Here is a 20,706-nt window from a genome sequence, read left to right as displayed (position 1 = left end):
ATCTTCATATCTCTGCAGAGCTTGGTCGGAAAAGTCGTCTATGGAGACACCCTCAGGTGGATCCAGGTATTCGAAGAATAGGTCGACACCGAAGTCATCAATTGTCTCAAACTTACTCGCGAGGGCTGGGGCCATTTCGACATCTTGGAAACGCACGCGGTGATACGGAGGTTGAAGGAAGCCTGTGTGACCTGCAATAGTAAAAAGTGGTTTGGTGTCGTCGGAAATAGGGACCCAGTGCTCGAATACAAGAACGATATCGCCCGAAATGACCTCGTTGGTGACGAATGAGGCATAACCTGTACCTATCAAGGCATCATTTCCCAGACCATTGTCCTCTTGCATAATAGTGGTGCACTCTTTGGTCTGGTTCCGACCTGCTTGAAATATGCGTACAATAGGATTCCAGGGCTGGTCGTCAATCTTGACAGTTCCCTGGACGAGAATCTTTGCTATTTGCATGGGGCGGTTGTTGGGGAGAACGGGGCGGATTCGCAGCATCGTGAAGAATCGTAAATATTGGTACAAGGTGGGAACGCTTGTGATGTCCTGCTCAATTTGACGCTCTGAGCACATCCCTGACTTCTTGACGAGATTCATGAAATGGTCAAGGGCGTCGACACCGTTCTCGTAGATACTGACGTAGGTGAGATAGGCGCAAGCGACAAGGGCAACGGCGGTGAGAGGCCGATAGCGGTCGGAGACCTCGTTGCGAGCGATGATGATAACAATGTTTTGGGAGCCCATCTCCAACCCCTGCGCGAGCCATTGGTAGGCTTCACAGACAACCTCAAAGACGGAGGACAAGGACGGGGCGAGATAGTACGGACCGAGATGGCTGGTGGTGGTAACGACGACGCCGGGGAGGATATCGGTCATCCATGGCTCCTGACCATGGGCACCGACGTCGAGGACGAGAGCGCGTCGGGTTTCGCCATACTTCTTGTACGCCTGCTGTAGAGCGACCTTCAAATCCGAGACAAAGGTGTCCTCCTCGTAGAGAGCGATGAAGACGCCATCGGAAAGCTCTATGATTTTGCGCGGCTTCGGCTTCTTATAAAAGGTTTGAAAAAGCCCCTTCATGGAACGACGTGGCGCGGGTTCAACTCAACGACGGGTGCGAGTCGTCGCGACCGGGGCGGTCGAGAGAAGGCAGCATGAAGTGCAGAGTGTGCGCCGCGTTGGGGGAAGGGGAGTGACGAGGTGTTGCGATGTCGGGCGGAAGAATTCGTTGGGTGGGTGTGAGAAAGGGTTGGGGCAGGGACTGCCGCTCGGTGAGGGAGGGGAAGGTGGGGGCGGCGGGAGAAATGGGCCTGAGCAGCGGAGAGGGCATCGTTGGAATGGCCGGGCAACCGGAAGCGGGGGATGGGTGCTGCGAGGAAGAGGGATGGGGCTTGAGCGATAACCAATGCCGAGACAGCATTGCCGCTCAGGCTCGCTTTTCCACTAATTACTTGCCACGAAGCAAACCCGTAAAATAACGTTTGTCGCGCCCTATCAAGGCCGACCCATTCTCATACCTTCCCACTTTCATGCTTTACACAGCCACCCCTGAACGCCCCCCTTTATTTATTACAAAAATAAACTCCGTTTTCAGACTCTATTCAGCGGCATACCCTGCTCCTCACACACTGTTTCTTAAACTTTTCTAACGATACCCGTTGGTCCGCACCTCGCTCCACCTCCACATTGGGCACACTGCGCCCGCACCAAAGCGTCATCGTAAATATCGCTGATGCCGCCCAACGTTAACACCGCCTCACGTTGACTGCCAACGCAATCCGCTTCCATAGCAGACTCATGTTAGTTGGAAAGCCGCAGTTCCTTCGCCCCCTGTCTTATTCCACCCCCCTAACCCCCTAACATCGAGAAAGCCTAGACCTTACCTCCACGTTACCGACCCTTCGAAGGGTATTCCTCACACGCAACCCTACACTCATGTTTTATGACTACACCTTCTGGACACCTCACCCCATGCCCTCGCCATAAAACATACTGACTACATTCCACAACCTTGAACCCACCGTATCTGAATGGCCGCACGCGACGCACCCAACACCTGCTTTCTCCTTTTCCTCCCACAGCTTTCCCGGCCTGCTGCGCACGACACAATCAATAACTACTTCAGATGCCTCTCCATCACACTCCGTCTGTCGCTCCGTTTTGTGCCTTTGTTTACAATGACACAAGCTCCACTACCTTTATTCCGGCCTCCCCTTCACAACTTGACCTCACTCGGTAACTCCTCTCCCTTATATGACGCCACCAGATTCTTTGCCGCTAGAGTCGCCATGGCCGTCCTGGTGCCCTTACTCGCGCTTCCAATATGGGGTAAAATGAAGCAATTGGGGCACTTGATCAGCGGGCTATCCGTCGGCAGTGGCTCGGGCGTCGTCACGTCTAACCCTGCTGCAAAGATCTCCCCCTCAGTTAAAGCTTCGCACAAGTCCTCTTGATTCACCAGCTCCCCCCTAGCCGCGTTAATAAACACTGCCGTCTTCTTCATCGCCCTGAACTTACTCTTGTCAAACATCCCTTTCGTGCTCTCATTCAACGGACACAACGGAATCACAATATCCGCCTCTGCCAGCAGCTCCTCCAACCTCACAAACTTGGCGTCCAACACCTCTTCAAACTCCGGCTTCGGGGCACGCCCAGTATACAAAATCTTACAACTAAACGCCCGGAGCCTTCTCGCCACGGCCGCCCCAATCCGCCCCAGTCCAATCACCCCCACGGTCGCGCCATACACATCCGGCCCACACATGCCGTTGGGCTTCCACGTGCCCCACGTCCCGTCTGCGACCGACGCTGTCGCCTCCTTGAACCTGCGACACGCCGCCAGCACCAACCCGACGGTCGTATCGGCGGTGGTTTCCGTGAGTACGTCCGGCGTGTTGCCCAGCACGACGCCGCGCCGCTTGCATTCCGACGTGTCGATATGGTTGTAGCCCACCGACATGGTCGACACCATCTTGAGGCGATCGCCGCCCGCGTCCAGGACGGCGGCATCGATCTTGTCCGTGAGCATGCAATACAAGGCATCGGCGCCCACCGAGAGGCGCGCGAGCAGTTGGTCTCGCGGCATCGGGTCCTCGCTGTCCCACACATCTAGATCCAGCGCCGGCGCCGCGTCGCGAAGGATCTGCATGGCCTCGGGTGCGACGCGGCGCGTCACGACAACGCGCCAAGCGGCAGCGGCGGCGGCGGTGGCGGTGGGGGCGACCATGGCTGGAGTGGCTGGCGGGTGGTTGTGGATGTGGGCGGACGGTAAGGACCGGGTGGACTGGTATGGGGAGAAGACGGGGGGAATGTGTGGGGCGCGTGAGAGCGGAAGTGAACGGGTGAACGAATGGAGAAGGGTAAGGATTAGGCCCTGGCGCGGGGAGACAAACGTGAGGTTAGGCTTCCGAGGTGCAGTATCACAGCAAGGGTGAGGTGGGAGGGGCATTGGGCGGTTAAGATTGCGGCTGGCAGAGATCTGCGGGTGTGAGATAAGGGAACAGAAGGGTGAATGAAAAGCTTAAAAAGGGTCAAGCAAGTGTAATGCTTCGGCATTTACGAGGCGTCATATTCGCCTCACGATTTGCGTTCAAACAGTATTCTTTCATACTCTGATGCGAGACACTCCCGCGATCCGGACGCGTGTCGCGCACGAATATACTTGGCGTGTGGCTATTGGGAACAGTGCACCACCTCGGGCCGAGAGTGTGATTCCACTTTCGGCTTCGTTCCATTCGTAGAGCCTCCAGTTGCATATGGAGGCTGACCGTACAGCCTCCAGCTGCGGCTCATCCACAGTTGAATCTTTCCATCCGTATGGATGAGCCTGCGGGACATGCCTTTACGACGTTACCTACTGTATCTTGCACCGATCACACCCACAGAGCAGACTCGTGATCCAATAGCGCTACAATTGGCGGATCGCGCGCCTCACAACAAATCTCCGGTCCCCCATTGGCTGAATTTGCATCCTCCACTTGCATGTGCGCCTCCAAACCTGACAAGTGCGCACCGCATCGGCGTATGCGCAAGTCTCGACGTTCTTGCAGCCACCTGGCGCTTCTCCATTGGATTTTCATTTTCAACCAGTGGTAGACACTCCCCAGCGGCGTTTCCATCCGTTCAGCGCCTTACGATACTGCCCGACAGGCGTGTTGTGCACCGCACCGTGAAATATCCCCCACCGTGTTGTGCACCGCACCGTGAAATATCCCCCACCGTACACGGCCCCATGGAGGCGGAATGCAAATATCCGCGGATGGAACTTGCGCACAATTCCACGTGAGACGGACGTCGCCCACCCGCTGTGCATAATATCTATCTCCGCAACGCAGTTGCCTGTACGTGCAAATCAATGCTGCTTCCTGTGCCCCAGGAGAGCCTTGGCTAACAGCACACCACCGCCACTTCAATATGCATCCATTCATCCCTCTTTCGGCTTCTCTCTCCTTCATTTCACGCATATTCCCAACCTCGATAACAACCCACATCCACCTTTCCCCATCCCTATAAAAACCCCATTGGCCCTCGCACTCTACTTCGTCGACCACCACCATCCCAAGTCCTAGCCTTTCTTTACCCCTTTTTCTTCAACCTTAACTCATTCCACACCCTCCTCACTCTATCCTAACTACCACAACCATGGGTTCTGTTGCCAACTACCGTGACCCGCTCGCCGACCGCCTCGGCCGTCTTGGTACTGAAACTGCTTATGCCGTCGCCCTTGAGGCTGGCAAGATCAAGGCCTCGGGCAGGAAGGTCTATCCCTTCCACATCGGTGACCTGAACTTCCCCACCCCGACTGTCGTCAAGGAGGCTTGCAAGAACGCCATTGATGACGGCTTCACCGGCTACTGCCCCGCCGCAGGTATTCCATCTCTCCGTAAGTCCCTTGCCGACCACTACAACGATGTCTTCGGACTCAGCTATCTCGCCGAGAATGTCTCGGTCCAGAGTGGTGGCAAACCCGGAATTGGAAAGTTCATCATGTGCGTCTGCAATGAAGGCGATGAGGTTCTCTTCCCATCCCCGGGGTACCCTATTTATGAATCCATGGCTAAGTTTTTGAATACTAAGCCTGTCCCGTATCTGTACAAGGAGACCGCTGATGGAAGCTTCTCTCTCGACGTCCAGGAACTGCGTACTAAGATCACTCCTAGGACCAAGGCTATCTTCGTAAACAACTTCCAGAACCCCATGGGCGTCGCCCACACCAGGGCCGAGCTCGAGGCTATCGCTGACCTCTGCGTCGAGAAGGACCTCTATTGCTTCTCCGATGATCCTTACTATCAGATCACATTCTCCGACTTCAACAGGGATGACTTCATTCATATCGCTTCTCTCCCGGGTATGTTTGACCGCACACTTTGTGGCTATACCTTCTCCAAGAGTTTCGCCATGACTGGATGGCGCCTGGGTGGTGTCGTCGGACCAAGATGGCTCATCGACATGGTCACTAAGATTAACACCAACGATGAGGCTTGCACCACTCACTTCGTACAGGTGGCTGGTGTGACTGCCCTCGAGCATCCGGAAGCGAAGAAATTCACCGTGGACATGGTGAACGAGCTCGAGGTCCGAAGGGATGTACTCGCGGAAGAGCTCAACAGTATCCCTGGCTTCCATGCAATCATTCCGAAGGCCACGTTCTACATGATGGCGAATGTTACCAAAGCGATGAAGGCCATGAACATCAGCCACATTGAGACGTTCAGAAGCAAGGTCCTGCGAGAAACTGGTGTGTCTTTCTGCACTCGTGCTCATTTCGGAACTCCTACAGTTGGAGAATCGAAGCAGTACGTGCGCTTCGCCTTCTCTGGTGTCACTGTTGATCAGATTAAGGCCGTTGGAGAAGTGCTGCGACCGTACATGCAGCAATTCTGCTGACCTGCTGCAGAATGGGGGAGTGTTTGACATTCTTCGAATAATAGTTTTTAGATACGGGGGGGTGTGGGGTATGATGGTACTGGGACTTCATTGTATCCTTGTCTCTCTTCAAATGGATCCGTTTCGCTATATGACCGTTGTCCCGTCTGCAACATGAGATGTTCGACACTATATGTTCCGGGTGCAGTTTCGGTAGTTGCGATATGTACACTAGGCTCTCAAAAGGATAAAGGGTTGGGAAAAAGGGTTGAAAATACCAGAGCTGTCCGAGAGCAACTGCACTTTCCCGAGTCTTCTATTTGAGCACAGCGAACACTAGCTTCACAGTAGAGACGAAGTCCATACACGAAAGCGAGCCAATTTTGGAACGCCTGTTGTACCGTCAGCAATCGGTATACTTGGGAAGCCTTCTGACCTTGAGACCCATCGAGCAGTTCCAAGCTTGCCTGGTACAGTGCCAATACAGTTCAGTCCAATCCGCCGTATTAATTTTAACGTTTTAACAAATTTTAGAAAACAGCTGGCAGCATCACAGCTTTGCATTTCTTGGCATGTACCGATTATCTTGGCAGAGAACAGTGATTTTATCATTTTTATGAGGGCGTGCCAGCACCCGAGCACCCTGAAACTTGGCATGAATGTATTGGTTGAAAAATAATTGGAAATGCTTTTACTCCCGTTCAACCAATCCATTCATGCCAAATGTCCGGGTGCTCGGGTACTGGCACCGTGAACTCTTCGTTAGGAACGGCCCTGAGCAAGGGAGAACCCGAGAACCTGTGAACTGTACCAGGGGATAGAAACTTTCAGAAAACTCTGAAGATCTATGAAGGATCTGCCAAATTGTCAGCTTTCCCGTATCAAAAGCAATGCCAAGAACGTATTTGCTTTCATATTTGCCTACATAACGTTAGAATGCATGTAGAGCTAGAGATTGACTTGCGGTTTTATGGTGGTGTAAAAAAGCTTCTTTTCTAGACATATCTCAAAACGACCAGGAGGAACACGCAATTCTCACAAAGTTTTCCTGATCCCACGGCAGAAGTCTTGTACGGTGGCGGGGGTATCTTTTTCTTTCTTGTCGAGAAAGTGCAAGTCAAGAAAAAATATGTCGAAAACTGTCCTCATATGAGGACAACGTTTCAGTAGACACTAGTGCTTGAGACGAACTTGCAGCTTTTACGAGCAGTTTGGGACACACATTCATTCCTCTTTTGGAGCATACCTGACGGTCGTGGAAGGCAATTTGAACAGGACTTGCAAATCGTGTGGGCTCTCGAGTAGCGCAGGTTGTCGATATCGAACACAGTAGATATTTCATTTATCGTAGTACCAAGGGTACTGTAGTGTTCTGTATCATCGCTCACGCTCAAGGGTACATCAACAGCAGTAGCAGAAGCGTCATTAGATATACTCGGTAAATGCGACCTTAGTTCGTAATGAATGACACACTGGGCAAAGATTGAGCCGTTACCGAAAACGGCAGTTTGCTACATATACAGTATAACCCCCCTATAGGAATGGGATCGGTGGAATCTAGTCATATTCATAGTGAGGGGTGTATCCGTCGAAGAGGTACACTTTTCAAATATTTTACACGTGTAGCCTAGCCCCAAAACGACGTTATTTTCGTCTGAATGGCGCTATCCTGCTGATCACGCCTTATCTCGCGCTGAACACGAGAAATACCTCCTGTAGTGTGAGCATAGCCTCCATACTGTTCCATAATAAGCCTTGCAGTAGCAAGGATGCGCAGCTGCTCCCGACGGGAAGGCAAACTTGGAGGGGTTTGACCTTCTATATCTTCATTCTCGCCTGTATCTGTCATTCCATTAAGAACAAACCCAATGATTTCATCATCTGTGACCTCCGCCGTTGCACTGTTCTCTGAGGGATTGTTAAGAAGTGTTTCAACAAGCATCCGACGATCAACTGTGCGTACCACATCTGATATGTCATCTCGCAATGACGTCAACTCATTTTCAACCCCCTCCACTGCAACACTGCCTATATCTCCATCAACCAGTTTAGTGTGACTCCAGAAATTATAAATTGCTTCGGCAGGAAGTTCATTCCAGCATTTCTAAATCCATCTCATTGCTTGCAAAACATCGACCTTGTAAATGTTCCTTCACCGATATCAATGTAATCCAAAACACTTGCAATTTGCAAGCGGCGATACCGACATTTGACGGCAGCAATAATACCCGCATCACACGGTTGGATCAAAGATGTCGTGTTCGGAGGCAAAAATATAACGCGCGTGTTCGAAAGGTTTCAAGCGGCAACTTCGTGATCTTTTCCATGGGCAGAGCAATTGTCCAACAAAAGAACTACTGTCTTCCCACTAAGTCGCACATGAGTGTTAAAACGCTCTAACCATTCATTAAAAAGTATCTTTGTCATCCATGCCTTTGCATTCCACCTGTAGTCAAATCCCAATTCTACTCCGCTCTTTCTTCTAAATGCCCTTGGTTTTTCTGCCCCCCCAATGATTCGCAACCGAAGTTTGTCCGTACCAGTTGCATTACAGCACGCAAGACATATAATGCGTGCTTTGTCTTTTTTAGTTCCGCTTACCTGCTGTGCGGCAATTGTGCTATCAAGCGCAAGACAATACTGAAGTCCGAACTCGTCAGCGTTGTATATATCTTCATGCGCATATGTGCGGGTTTTTTCCCTTAGAGCTGGCAGTACTTCCGTCGCCACAACAGTTTCGGCAGAGGCACTTTCGCCGTGCATTTTAATGCGTCGAAGTCCGTGTCTTTGTTTGAATTTGTACAACCAGCCGTTGCTGAACTTCATATCAATCTTTTCACTGTCTTCGAGCTCGTTGTTAACCTCGCCTAATATCTGATTTGCTTTTTCCTTGATAGCAAGATCTGAAAGAGCAACACTCTTGCTTGCACACTCAGATACCCACAAAGCAAGCCCTTCGTCTAGGCGATCATTGAAGAGTGGCCCGCGCCGCTTTTGATTCGGAGTTGCAGAGGTTGAGAGAGCTGCTCTCTTGGCAATTATTTAGGAAATGGTCGGCTGCGGCAAAAGATGGGAAAGATTGAAAGTGTGTGCTGCCCACTGTCCAATGGCTGTCTGATCCACGTTTCTGCCGTCTGCTTTTCTTTTGTCGATCTCGTGAAGTATCTTTTTCTTTTGGGAAATTGTGAGACGAACTCTGGCCATGATGCTGTCTGTCAAATCGGTGTTGTTCAAGAATTGCGACTTCAGGATGCACCACAGCTCAAAAAAGCGTCCGCCTAGACTAGATGCAATGCAGTACAGAGCTGTATTGCACTGTATCAAGCAGAATAACACCAAGGGCATTCAATAAAATGTCGTTACGAAATGCGCGGCCTAGAATGGATCTTTTTTGGATCTATCTGATCCGGTTGAATGATCATTTGGAGATTAAACTATTATTATACGGAGGTTGCCAGAACCTGAAATTATAAGTGAAAATTAGGGCCCTATCCTAGAAGTGTATTCTTGAATTCGTATTACTAGCACCCCCCTGAACAGGCCAAAAACACGGAACCAGCATCGGTGGAGCATGGATGTATTCGTTTACAGGGGTTATTCCTTTTGAGGAGATTCATATAGAGGGGTTATACTGTAGTAGAATAAATTTCGAATTTATTCTGCATTTGTCATGAGAACATGTGTAACCATTGTCGACTTGATGATTACAGTACTACAGTACCTATAACAGTACCAGCCCTCCCGTTAGGTCTTTCTTGCAATGACTCGCGAACTACGCAAAGACGAGGTTGTTGAGTCATCTTAGATTGACATCAGTAGAGACTGACAAGTACAGGGCGCAACTGCAAACGGAGCAATCAGCGAGCACAATTGGTAGTCATTTATTTTTATCGCTTCAAATGATTCATTACAGAAAAAATCCATAACAGGGCAGACATTGCCTCAAATGTCTGCATCCGGGTCGCGATCCGGGACTCTGGTGTTGTGCATCTGCAATGACATCCTCCTTGCGCGCTTACGCCGATAGCGATCCTGGGACTGTTGCCGACGCTCGACATGCTGCACACTAATGTGTGTTGTAGCATAACCCCCCCTGGGGCACTCTCTTTAGATTAGATCACGATTGATTTAGTTACTGTAGAGCCCGACGCTCTACAGTACCACCGAGCGTGTCCACGTGTGCCCCACATCACACGTGCATACGTGTACCCGGCGCGTACGAAGCGCGCACACACGGGTACCACGTGTACTGTCAGCACCGATGCTGACACCGTACAGTGCAGGCCGACCTGCACTACAGTAGACCACTACAGTACCTCGGTACTGTAGTGTTATTATAGAGGTTTGTATATTAAATATGAGCGGACCGACGGCGGAGGGGAGAGGACAAGCACGAGCTTGTCCAGAACCTACGCCTTTGGTCAACCTCGCCCCGCTTATTCTAGAACGGGTCCCCACTAGCCCGTATCTAGTTAGAAACCGAGCGGGCAGGGGACGCGCAAGCACGCGAGCGAGCCTAGATCCGCCTCCGCCCGTCAGCGCTGGTACGTCACCCAGCGCTGCGCCGGGGCGTCGAGGCGTAGATCGGCCCGCGCGTGCGCGCGTCCCCGACCGTACCCGCTCTACCACTGCTACCCCGGGCTCGCCCGGTTCCGTTAGCTGGGGTTGCTTCCCGTCTTCCCGCCGATCGGGGTCTCCGCAAGAACTGAGTATACACCCTTCTCCGTTGGGGGTGTTTATACTACATGTGTCTGGCGGTTCTTGATACGTTGATAGCGTTCAAGGTCTTCTTGGCGCAGAGGATGCGAATTAATATGGAGGTTAGTTAACGCAGCGCAGAATCGAAAAACAGTATGGTAGCTTCTCTCCGCCCACTTCCATTTGCTAGACACAACATTTCACAATTCACACTTCGTACCAAAGTAGTTTTCAACTATTATCGTATCAGATGAAATTTTCCTATTGAACCGCTCGTCTTCTACAGAAAGACAAGCATTCGGTAATTTTTTCTTGCGGCTGATGAGGCGAACAATCTCTGCCCCGCCTTGGTACCCCTTATCAGCCAACTGTGCCCACTGTGTGGGATAATCGCCTGCCATCAATCCTAGATCCGTCAACTCCCTCTCACTTCTCCTCTTTTTCAAATTCGCCTTATGAAATTCTTTGTTTTCCTTGAATATCTATAGGTCAGAAACTGACCCTGGGAAATGCTCTGTGCACCCGAGAGCTAGCCCATTTGGGAGTACTGGTACCTCAATCTTGTAGCCGTAGAGGTTGTGCTGCCCGGAGAAATATTTTTTCCCTTCCTGCATGTTTCCACTACGTCGATTACACATTTGGAAGGTCACATCTGTAGCATATCGGGCGAAAGAAACATTCTTGAAAAGGAACTTCTCCTTGATCATTTCCGTCATAGAGTATAGCTCAGCGTTGTTTTCGACTAGTTTCTCATACACATGGGGGAAAGCATGTTGACAAAGCACATAATCAGCCTCTCGAATGTTGCGCCCTTTAAAGAAAATAAATTAGCCATCATATCCCACTGCCCCCCATGCTTTATGGTCGCCAACGTCATGAACAAGACGTCTTTTCCTGAATGCGGCGACTTACGCCCTCGCCCACAGTTGTAGTTTGTGGTGATGAATTTCCTGTAGTTTGTCCATATGATCTGAAACTGAGTCGGATCAACATTTATCATACTAACAATTGCCCTCCCTCCCCCGCGTTCGTAGAAGCGATCGAAAATTGGGCATTCCGAGTCGTTCTCCGCATCGGCGTCGGAGAGATCAGGTTCAATGGGAAACTGTTCGAGCTCATTTTGCCGCTCAGCGGCATCATCGGCAAGAATTTGCAGTGCGTTGGTGGCATCAGCAGACGAGAAAATCTGCATAATTAGGTGGGAGATGAGCTTTGAGGCTTGTGAAAGGGGCAAAGGGAGGTAAGTTGCAGGTGCAGGAAAGGGGGAGATGGAGGGAAGAGGGAAGTGGAAGGAAAGGGCAGGTGCAAGAAAGGGGGAGGCTGAGGGAAGGGGGAGGTTTAAAGAAAGCGCAGGTGGAAGGAGTGGGGGGGTAGAAGGAAAGTGCAAGCTGGGGGATGTGGGAGTCATCGTTTTGCAGCATGCAAAGGGGATTTATGTATTGCCGAAAGACTTTAGCATTACGGCAAAGCCTCGGTCAGGTAATAGAGTGAATTTGCGCTGTGCAACGACGTGGATCTCTTGAAGTTACCACGTAACTGTGCTAGTGTTTCCACTTGCTGTAGAACAGCTGTGAATTGCAATATCTTGCTGTAAATGTTTATTGTCCGGAACGTATCCGGTTGTGGATCGATTTATTGATAATCATTCGCTCTTTCAGCTTATCCCCCATATTTACGTGAAAGGCCTATTGAAACGATTTCATAAATTGAAATAACTAAATACTTTACGAACGGCTTCTGGCGGCCGCTCTTTGAGAGCTGGTTCCAAACACCGCTTCCCATCTGTAGTGCAGTGACCCTGTACTGTACGCCTAGCCACCATCATCGTGGGGCTGCGCTCCCCGCCTTTGACACTTGTACTGTGCGCGCACACTTGGGAAAGTACCCCACGTGTACCACACGTGGACACACGTGTATGACAGTCGTATGACACGTATATGATACGTGTACGACGCGTGTACGACACGTATACATACGTGGTGCCCAACAGTTTCTACGCTAATTAGCGTCTAATGCCAAGTGGCAATTCTAATGGCGATAATTAATTATTAATTACCCATTTAGTAACCAACGCCGAAGACGGCGCTCGGCGTATATAGGTCGGGTGTCGGAAGGCGCTACAGTAAAGAGGCATCAGGTGATCAGACCCCATCTCTGGTGGGATCCTCTACGGTTCCTATCTAGTTGGCTAAGTCTGGTACCTGCCCCCTTCGTCGTAATCCTTTTTCCTGTTTTCCTTTACTTTTTGCCCTATTTTCTACGGTTCTACGCTACACTTCTCCTTCCTTCTTTCTTCTCCGTTCTTGTTTTGTTCTTCTTCGACGCTGTCGATAGCGGTCCGCAACGCGACCGCCACACCCATTCTTTCTAGTTACTCGATCTTGAGTACCCCTTCACGCGCTGACCGCGACTCTACCCGCGATTCTCGCGTTACCTCTGAGCTACCACGGACAGAGGGCCCCGGATACCCTGGTGGTGACTGGACATACCGCTTTCCCTCATAGCGAGATTTACGCCCTCGTTGGCGAGTGTGTCCACTGCACTACACCGTCTATCCCAGCACCAATTACAATGCAGGCTTCGCCTGGAACCGCCGCCCAATCGCTTGAATTCGTGTGAAAAGAGATGTCGAAAAGCCCATGGGTCGTCCCCTCAATGAAACACGATATCTCACAACCAATCAATTTTATCTGATACAGAACCACAATTTGCTCTACTGTACAAGCGCAGAAGGTCGCATCAACCAAGTGTAGAGAACCCCCATGAAGCCGAATTCCTCATTCTCTGCTCCTGTCCAGCGACGCAACTCTAATTTTTTCGCCCGCTGCCGTGCGAAAAGGCGACGCTTCTTCATCGAGCGCGGTAGCTTGAAATCCTCTCCATAAAGGCGCACACGATAGTGTAAGGCATCCAGTTCAAAGTGTAGGCGCTGACGTTGCTTTGCCTCATACACCGTTATCCGCTACTGCTCTTGGCTACTCTTTTTTAGACTTTCCCGTGCCTTCTTCGCTCTCTCAAGAGCTTCCTTCTGTCTCACCATGTTCATAGCCGCCTCACTAGTAAAATTTAAACCAGTACTGGTATTCCCAAACCCGCGCCGTAACACGGGAACTTGTAAAAGCATACCCCTTCGAATACTACATCTCTTCTGTACTAACAATGAAGCCAAAGACTCAACACTGACCATGTAGATGGTGCGCTTTTTGAGACAGGACGGAGGACGGACAGCAAATCCCCGGCACCAATTGGATTAATTCTTTTCCTCGCAAAGGCAGACAGTATGTTTTCCCTTGTAAACGCCCGTTCATACGCGTCACGCATGAAAATGCAACGGTCAAAGAGGTCGTAATTGGTAGCATCGACAGACTTGGTGGCAGCGGTAAAATCTTTCGCATAAAATGTTTAAAGGAATTAAACACTGAAACGTCCAAGGGCTGTGTAGTTGCACTTATGTGTGACGGTAGCCCATACGCAATTATATTGTTCCTCTCCAGTATCCCAAGGGCTTTTAAGCTCATGTGACTTCTATACCCACTATACAGTAAAAAGACTTGATGACCATGTGTCGTTTTCGATCGACATTCCAGACCAAAGTCGCTTGCCGAAACTGAATTTGTCAACCCCTGCTACATCTTCGCGAGTAATCATGTAGCTGCCGCTCGGCAAACAATCTGCCAAAGACTGAGTCGCACGCACATCATAAACGTGAACTATTCAGTATACTGAATAGGCGGGTGCGGACGACCTCTGTTTGTAAGTTCAGGGGCGGACGTTACCCTATAGGGTAACGTCCGCCCCTGAACTACAAACAAAGGTCGCCCGCACCCGCTATCTGCAAACACAACAGGCATCATTGTCACATGGCCCACATTCTTGAAATGTGCCTATCTCATTTGATTCTTACCACCGATCGCCCGCATGCTTCTCTTCATTGCCACTTTTCTTGTGAGCTTTCCCTTCGTATCGCGATTAGGGGTGACTCCTGTTTCGTCGAGATTTGCTATGTGTGAAGGTGGGATATTGTTTGTCTTAATAATGTGCTCGACGGAGGCAATGTATGTCGTCAAGGCTGTTGCGTTTGTGGCTGACCACCGCTCCGCATCTTGCGGTGAAGGTCCGCCGATAAAAATCTTCTTCATATTTCGCTTCCTAAAGCCTTTCGCTCATTTTTCGCCTGGGCGACCAGTAATGGTCGTCAATTAACGAAGCAAAGTGACGCACGACGTTCATGAGACATCATGGAGATGATGATCTCTGTGGCATCTTTTATGTCAGAAATGCTGAGCGGGTGACCTTTGTCCGAATGCTGACGACAGAGATATACAATGGTTGCTTCTTCATTATCTGTCAATTGGGTGCGGAGGAATGGGGGCTAGTGGTTGATTTTTTTATAACGGTAGATCGATGGTGTTATTTGTAGTAGAACGTGCTACGAGCCATGCCCAGGCGCCCGCCGCGTCTGTGAGTGACAAGCCAGTCTCGAAGGCCTCGAACGCATTAAGCAAAGCCTGAAGTCATCGTTGGGCGGAAGCCTGAGAGGGAGCCATGGTAAGCAGGGGTTTTATGTCTCTTGGGGAGACCGTTGATGTAAGGATGGGGATAAAGATAATGAGCGAGCTACATTGGTACTGCACTACCCCCTCTTAAATGATTCGCATGCGCCTTTGCGCCCTGCCTTAAACTTGAGCGGGGAATTCGAATCCAGGATCTTCTTGGCGATCGCATTTGAGGCCTGTCCAGGTTATGGCGTTTTACCTACTTGAAACTCGTCTTTGAAAGCAACTAAGCACCGTTGTCCAAAATTTTAATAATTTTATGGTCGTTTTACTTTGAGGGCGGTCGTTTGACTTTGAGGGCTGGTACTGTTACTCATATTCTAGTCGCAGACAGAATCATGACGATTGCTGTCCCTGTCCGGAGCTTACAGCTACAAATTAAGACGACGGCGGTGCTTCGCACGATATTTCTCTAGCGCACGCTTTCGTTTCATTACAGTTTCCTCCCCAATTACATACTGCCAATCTTTGACCTGATTATGACGGTCCAAATCAGCAGCACGCAACGGATGCCATTTGATGTGAAGATTTGTCACACCGAACACATCCCGAAATTCTTATCATAAATTTTCTCCGCCACCTGTACTTGCGTGCTAAAATATTCTATTTGTGCACCATCTCCCGAAGAAATTCTACACAAGAATACGATCTGAGGATATCTTCTTGTTTTGCGCCTCATTGTGTATCGTCAAATGTCCGTTAACTGGTTTACGCCCCGGTATTACAGATCTGAGAAATTCACTTGATCCCTGGTACCCTTCATCAGCCAGAACAGCCCAGCTGTTTTCATATGTTCGCATAAAATTCCCACATCAGCAATGTCCAACTCTCCGTCCTTCTTGCTCAAAGCATCAATATGAAACTCCTCCATCTTTCTCATACTGTCGATGTCAGTCACGTACCCTGGATAATGATCGGAACATCCAATCGTCAGACAGTTCGGTAACACTGACACTTCAACTTTATAGCCATATAGCTCATGCTTCCGCTGAAATACATTTTCACTTTTTCCATCGTTCCGCTTGGCCTGCACGCTTGCTGAAAAGTGACATTGGTTTCATAGCGGCGAAATTTAAACGTCTGAATGTTTTCTGCATATGAATCATTCTCTTCATCCTCCACGACTCGCCCTGATTAAGCACCAAAGTTTCATATAGTTCCTCATTAATGACACCTATGAATTTCATCACAATGCGCTTGAATGTACGACCACGGATTCCAAATAGCTTCCTAGATAATCCCATTGCTCGGCGTGGTTGAGTGCGGTTAGCCCAAACCAAAGCACATATTTACGACTAAATTGCGATTTGCGTCCTCGCCCTACATTCCAGGATTTACTGACATGATCCTGTAGCAATAACCATAGTTTTCCAAACTCATTTACGTCAAAATTGGTCATTTGAGTGATTGCCGAAGAACCTCCTGTGCCATAGAATTTTTCAAACACAGGAGTGTTGCCGGCACATTCGTCGTCAGAGTATTCTTTTATAGGGTCTATATCATACTCATCAATTACGGCCTCACGCTCAACACCAGCATCCGCGAGCAGTCTCAAAGCTTTGTTTGCATGGATGTTTTCCGCCATATCGCCTTAAACGGGACGACGATGAGCGCCAAATTGGTTAGGGGAGCGTTGCATATTAGGCGGAGGGAGCAGCTGGCGGCGTACCTCGAATACAACTATTCTCTGCGTATAAACATACCCCTTCTGCAGCTGTTGCACAGCTGCTGCTACGTTATACAAGACCCCAAAAATATTGTAATATTTCATTTACTCATCACGATTTATTGCCACTATTGTCGCGCACAGGGGCAACTGTACAAATTCACCGTTCAGTGTAATCTTCGTAAAAGATCAACTCTCCCCGAATTGCGCGCCATTTCTTCGCGAACAGAAACGATCCTCACAATCTTCATCAATTTGCCCGCCCTTTTGCCGCCTTTCGCATTCATCAGCACCCTGAAACAACACCAACGCATACCTTATTACGTTTTCTACTAACTCATCGCCACGACCAATCCCTTTCACATTTCTCAATCACCAATACGCCTTCTCGTATCAGTCAACCAACCACCGCAGCCGCCCTCGAACTGCTCGAAGAGCGTACCGCTGCACGAAACGAAGCCTTAAATCAGTATGACGAGGCTCCCGACCTTTTCGACAGGGACGAGGATCTCGAAGGCGAGTGCCCTCAAATTGACCGCTTTTTCGAAGAAGACGGAAATCAACCCATTCACGAAGTGACAAATTTCGGTCTCGTCGAGTTCAACGGGATTTGGAACCAGTTGAGATCTCACATCTCCAAGCGCCACAACACGGGAAGAGGTTCCAAATCCCCTATCAAGCCCAAGGATCTCTTTTTCATGACCATGGCAGTGTTGAAACACGGTGCAAAGTGGGATCTAATGGCGTATTTGTTTGGCATCAAACCGGCGACATTCGAGAAGAGGGTTTCTTATATGATAAAGCAATTTCGGACTTCTCATTCAATCGCTTCGTCACAAATGATGCTGATCGATATACGATGGACCGCCTTATTACCGACAAAACAGTTTTTAAACATTACAAGCTGTGCAAATACGCCACTGACGTGACTTTTCAGCAGAGCTTTCGCCCTAGGGGTACGCTGGAAGAGGTCAAGAAATAGGTCTCTGGAAATCATAAGCTATACGATTTTAAGGTAGAAGTCTCCGTTCTCCCAAACGGACTCGCAATATGCGCAATTTTACATCGCCCTGGCTCTATCGCCGATATTGAAATCATGAGGGACATGATGGCGTTTCACGACAATGCTTTAGAGAAGACAGAAAGCGAAAAGGCGATCACAGATATCTTCCCATTTGTCGACTGGTTTCCAAATAGCTGGGCAGGTCTTTTGGATAAAGGGTATGCGGGAATGGAGGCTGGTGTGAGGGCTATAATACCAAAGAAAAAACCTTGCAGCGGAGTTTTGAGCATGCCGGATCGAAAATAGAACGAAAAAATGCGTCGGACATGGTGATAGTTGAGAATTTTTTTGGGCGTCAGGGAGGACTATGGGCTGTTGTTTCGAATAAGTTTCGTTGGAAGGAGGACAGCTACGATAGAATTTTCCGTCTCAAAATAGCTTTTACCAACCTACACATCAAGTGGCATCCGCTGCGAGATGCAGATGGTCGTACTTATAAGCGGTATTGGAAGCGATTGGTCGACATTGCAGACACTGTCGTCAAGAAGCGAAAGCGCGCTCAAGCGTCTTATCGTCAGCGACGTCAGAGAATGATGCAGCGCAGTGTTCGTGGTTCGCAGGAAGCTGAAGGAGCAAATCTGTTCGAAGACAAGGAGGAGGAGGAGAGCGTTTCTGTGTGAGTAAAAATGCAGAGAGAGTCTAGGTTCATCTGCGAAAATATTGGTACCCTTCCCGGAAAGGTCAATTCCGGACAACTTTGGCGCCGCAGCCCTTGCACTCTCGTGACATCCCCGTGACGAATTCCGAGCTGACCAATGGAGAAAGTACACCTCTCGCTATCTCCTGGTGGGTTTTTGCGCCAAACTAGGGTCAGGAACTAAAACGACAAGCGTGACAAAACAAACTAACAGTTTCACAAAATTTTACGACAACGGTTAATTCCGGACAGAACATTTCTTCGCCAGGACAGCCGAAACAATTTGCCCGACAATAGCTTTAGATATCTTCCAGCTTTCTCTTTGTGCTCGCGACTTCTTTCGACTTCCCCTACAACCCTCTGACCCTTTCAAGCGCACCTCAGAGCCTCTTGCTGTTGCCTTTTTGCGTCTTTTCGAAGCTCTTTCCTCAGTAGCCTGACGTTTTTGGTCCTTTAATCTCTTTCGCTCATCCTCGCGAGATTTCCTCTTCCTCAGAGCTGCCTCTTTCTTAGCATTACGTAGGCTCTCAGCCGCTTTTCGACGCTCATGCTTTGCCAATTCTGCCACCTGTTGGGCATTTTCCCTGTCAAGACGACGCTGAATCATGAGTCCGACAGTCAAATGTTCAGCGGGAGCCCCGCAGTAGAGTCGCACGTTTTTTGGTGTTGTGTTGCTGCTCATTGCAGTAGATGTCGATTGTGAAGACACAGTGTCCATTACGATGTTGTTAACCGTGCTCGAATTTTGCAGCAACATGCTTAAGCGCTGCAGTTTTAAAGAGGGCCCAAGTTCGCTGTTCATAATGCTGTCAACCTTCTCTACAGTCTCCAAATCCGGTGTGCGCTCCTTCGTGTGGGGAAATAACTCCGTGTTTTGAGGCACTGCTGGTCTCGAAACCGCCGCATCAAGTAATTTTTCAGCGCTGACAGCAGTCTGCTTCCGATCTAAAAACGTCTGAGCAAATCCTGGATTGAAAGGATACAGTCCAGTTCTGCTGAATGAATCCCGAACGCCTTGCGTTGTGATGCGCGAGAATGCGTAAACTCCGCAGATAAGGTTAAACTGTACGCCTCGTGTTGACACCGTTTGAGATTTGAAGAATTCATCTCGTATCTCGCGAATAGCAACCTTGAACTCCTTGTTGACCATTTGGTCACAAGGTTGTAAAAAGTGGGATGTGTTCGCGGGTGAACACACAATTTCACAATTGTTCTTTTCACAAACCTCGAGCCACTTCAAACCATTACGTGATGCGTGGCCATCAAGAGAAACAACATAGTGTTGGCTTGTGTTGACAAACTTGCGGACAAAATTATTGAGATGTGTCATGTATGCGGCAAGTAGATCCATTTCCATCGATCCATTCTCACTGCACTTTACGACTCCGTCAGCCGGGAACCATCCATGGCATTGAAACGGATAGCAATCGCTTCCACTTTTGCCAAACATTTTTGGCAAAGGCTCCAGCCAACTTGACATGACATATTTTCCAGCCACTATGAAGAACGGTGGAGCGACTCGACCAGATGCTGAAACTGCAACAACGGCAGTTATGTGTTTGTCTACTCCTTGTGTCTTGGAAGAGGCTATGAAACCACCATGATGCGTATCGGAGGGACCAAACACTTTTTTACGCTTGCCGAATGTTGCATCAACCGCAGTTTTATCTATGTTCCAAACACGATCCCCATCAAGCAGTATTCCGGGATGTTTGTCGTTAATAGTCTTTAATATTTCGAAGTAACGTGACACATGAACGAATGATTCTCCTTTCAGCTTTGCCTTGTCTTTGCATTCGTAATTTCGAAATGTTAGTTCTCGACGACGTGATCTAAAAGATCGCACTGCATCGTAACTAGGGATGCCATTGTTCCAATTCACGCGGCCATCGGCAGCTATTCTAGCCATCATGGTCCTTAATGTTTCAACATCGGCAGCAAATCCACGTTGTGCAGCAAAAACAAGGCGCTGTGCTATCATTTTTTCCTCATCCTCTGTCAGAACCATCCGTCGCCCTGGTTGTGACAGTTTCCTATCTGTCTCCTGGTAGCTGATACTTTCAGAATCTGATTTCCGGACCAGCTCTTTAAGTTCCCCAACAACTGACTTACTCAAACCTGTCGCTTTCGATATGGCACGCAACGACATTGTTGTGTCTCTCAAAAGCTGCACTGCGGCAGCTTTGCTCTTCATGCGCTTCGAAGCCTTCTCATTCTG

At 49.3% G+C, this 20,706-nt stretch overlaps 2 protein-coding genes; one reads left to right on the top strand and one right to left on the bottom strand.

Annotated features, from left to right (window-relative positions):
• Positions 1–1,536: 1,536 nt before the first annotated feature.
• Positions 1,537–3,451, bottom strand: CHC_T00009559001 (glyoxylate reductase/hydroxypyruvate reductase). XM_005710401.1 is given in 3 exon segments: positions 1,537–2,218; positions 2,219–3,229; positions 3,230–3,451. The coding sequence occupies 1 exon segment, from the start codon at positions 3,227–3,229 to the stop codon at positions 2,219–2,221; it is 1,011 nt and encodes a 336-aa protein (XP_005710458.1). The 5' UTR covers positions 3,230–3,451; the 3' UTR covers positions 1,537–2,218.
• Positions 3,452–4,644: 1,193 nt separating this feature from the next.
• Positions 4,645–6,434, top strand: CHC_T00007026001 (hypothetical protein). XM_005710400.1 is given in 2 exon segments: positions 4,645–5,889; positions 5,890–6,434. The coding sequence occupies 1 exon segment, from the start codon at positions 4,645–4,647 to the stop codon at positions 5,887–5,889; it is 1,245 nt and encodes a 414-aa protein (XP_005710457.1). The 3' UTR covers positions 5,890–6,434.
• Positions 6,435–20,706: the final 14,272 nt, after the last annotated feature.

Source organism: Chondrus crispus, genomic scaffold (assembly GCF_000350225.1).
Source record: "Chondrus crispus Stackhouse genomic scaffold, scaffold_59, whole genome shotgun sequence".
Classification (NCBI taxonomy): Eukaryota; Rhodophyta; class Florideophyceae; order Gigartinales; family Gigartinaceae; genus Chondrus; species Chondrus crispus.
This window is presented reverse-complemented; position numbering and strand designations above follow the sequence as displayed.

Excerpts from the sequence above, each read along its gene's own strand:
- CHC_T00009559001 (XM_005710401.1), bottom strand. The coding sequence starts at position 3,229 with ATGGTCGCCCCCACCGCCACCGCCGCCGCCGCTGCCGCTTGGCGCGTT.
- CHC_T00007026001 (XM_005710400.1), top strand. The coding sequence starts at position 4,645 with ATGGGTTCTGTTGCCAACTACCGTGACCCGCTCGCCGACCGCCTCGGC.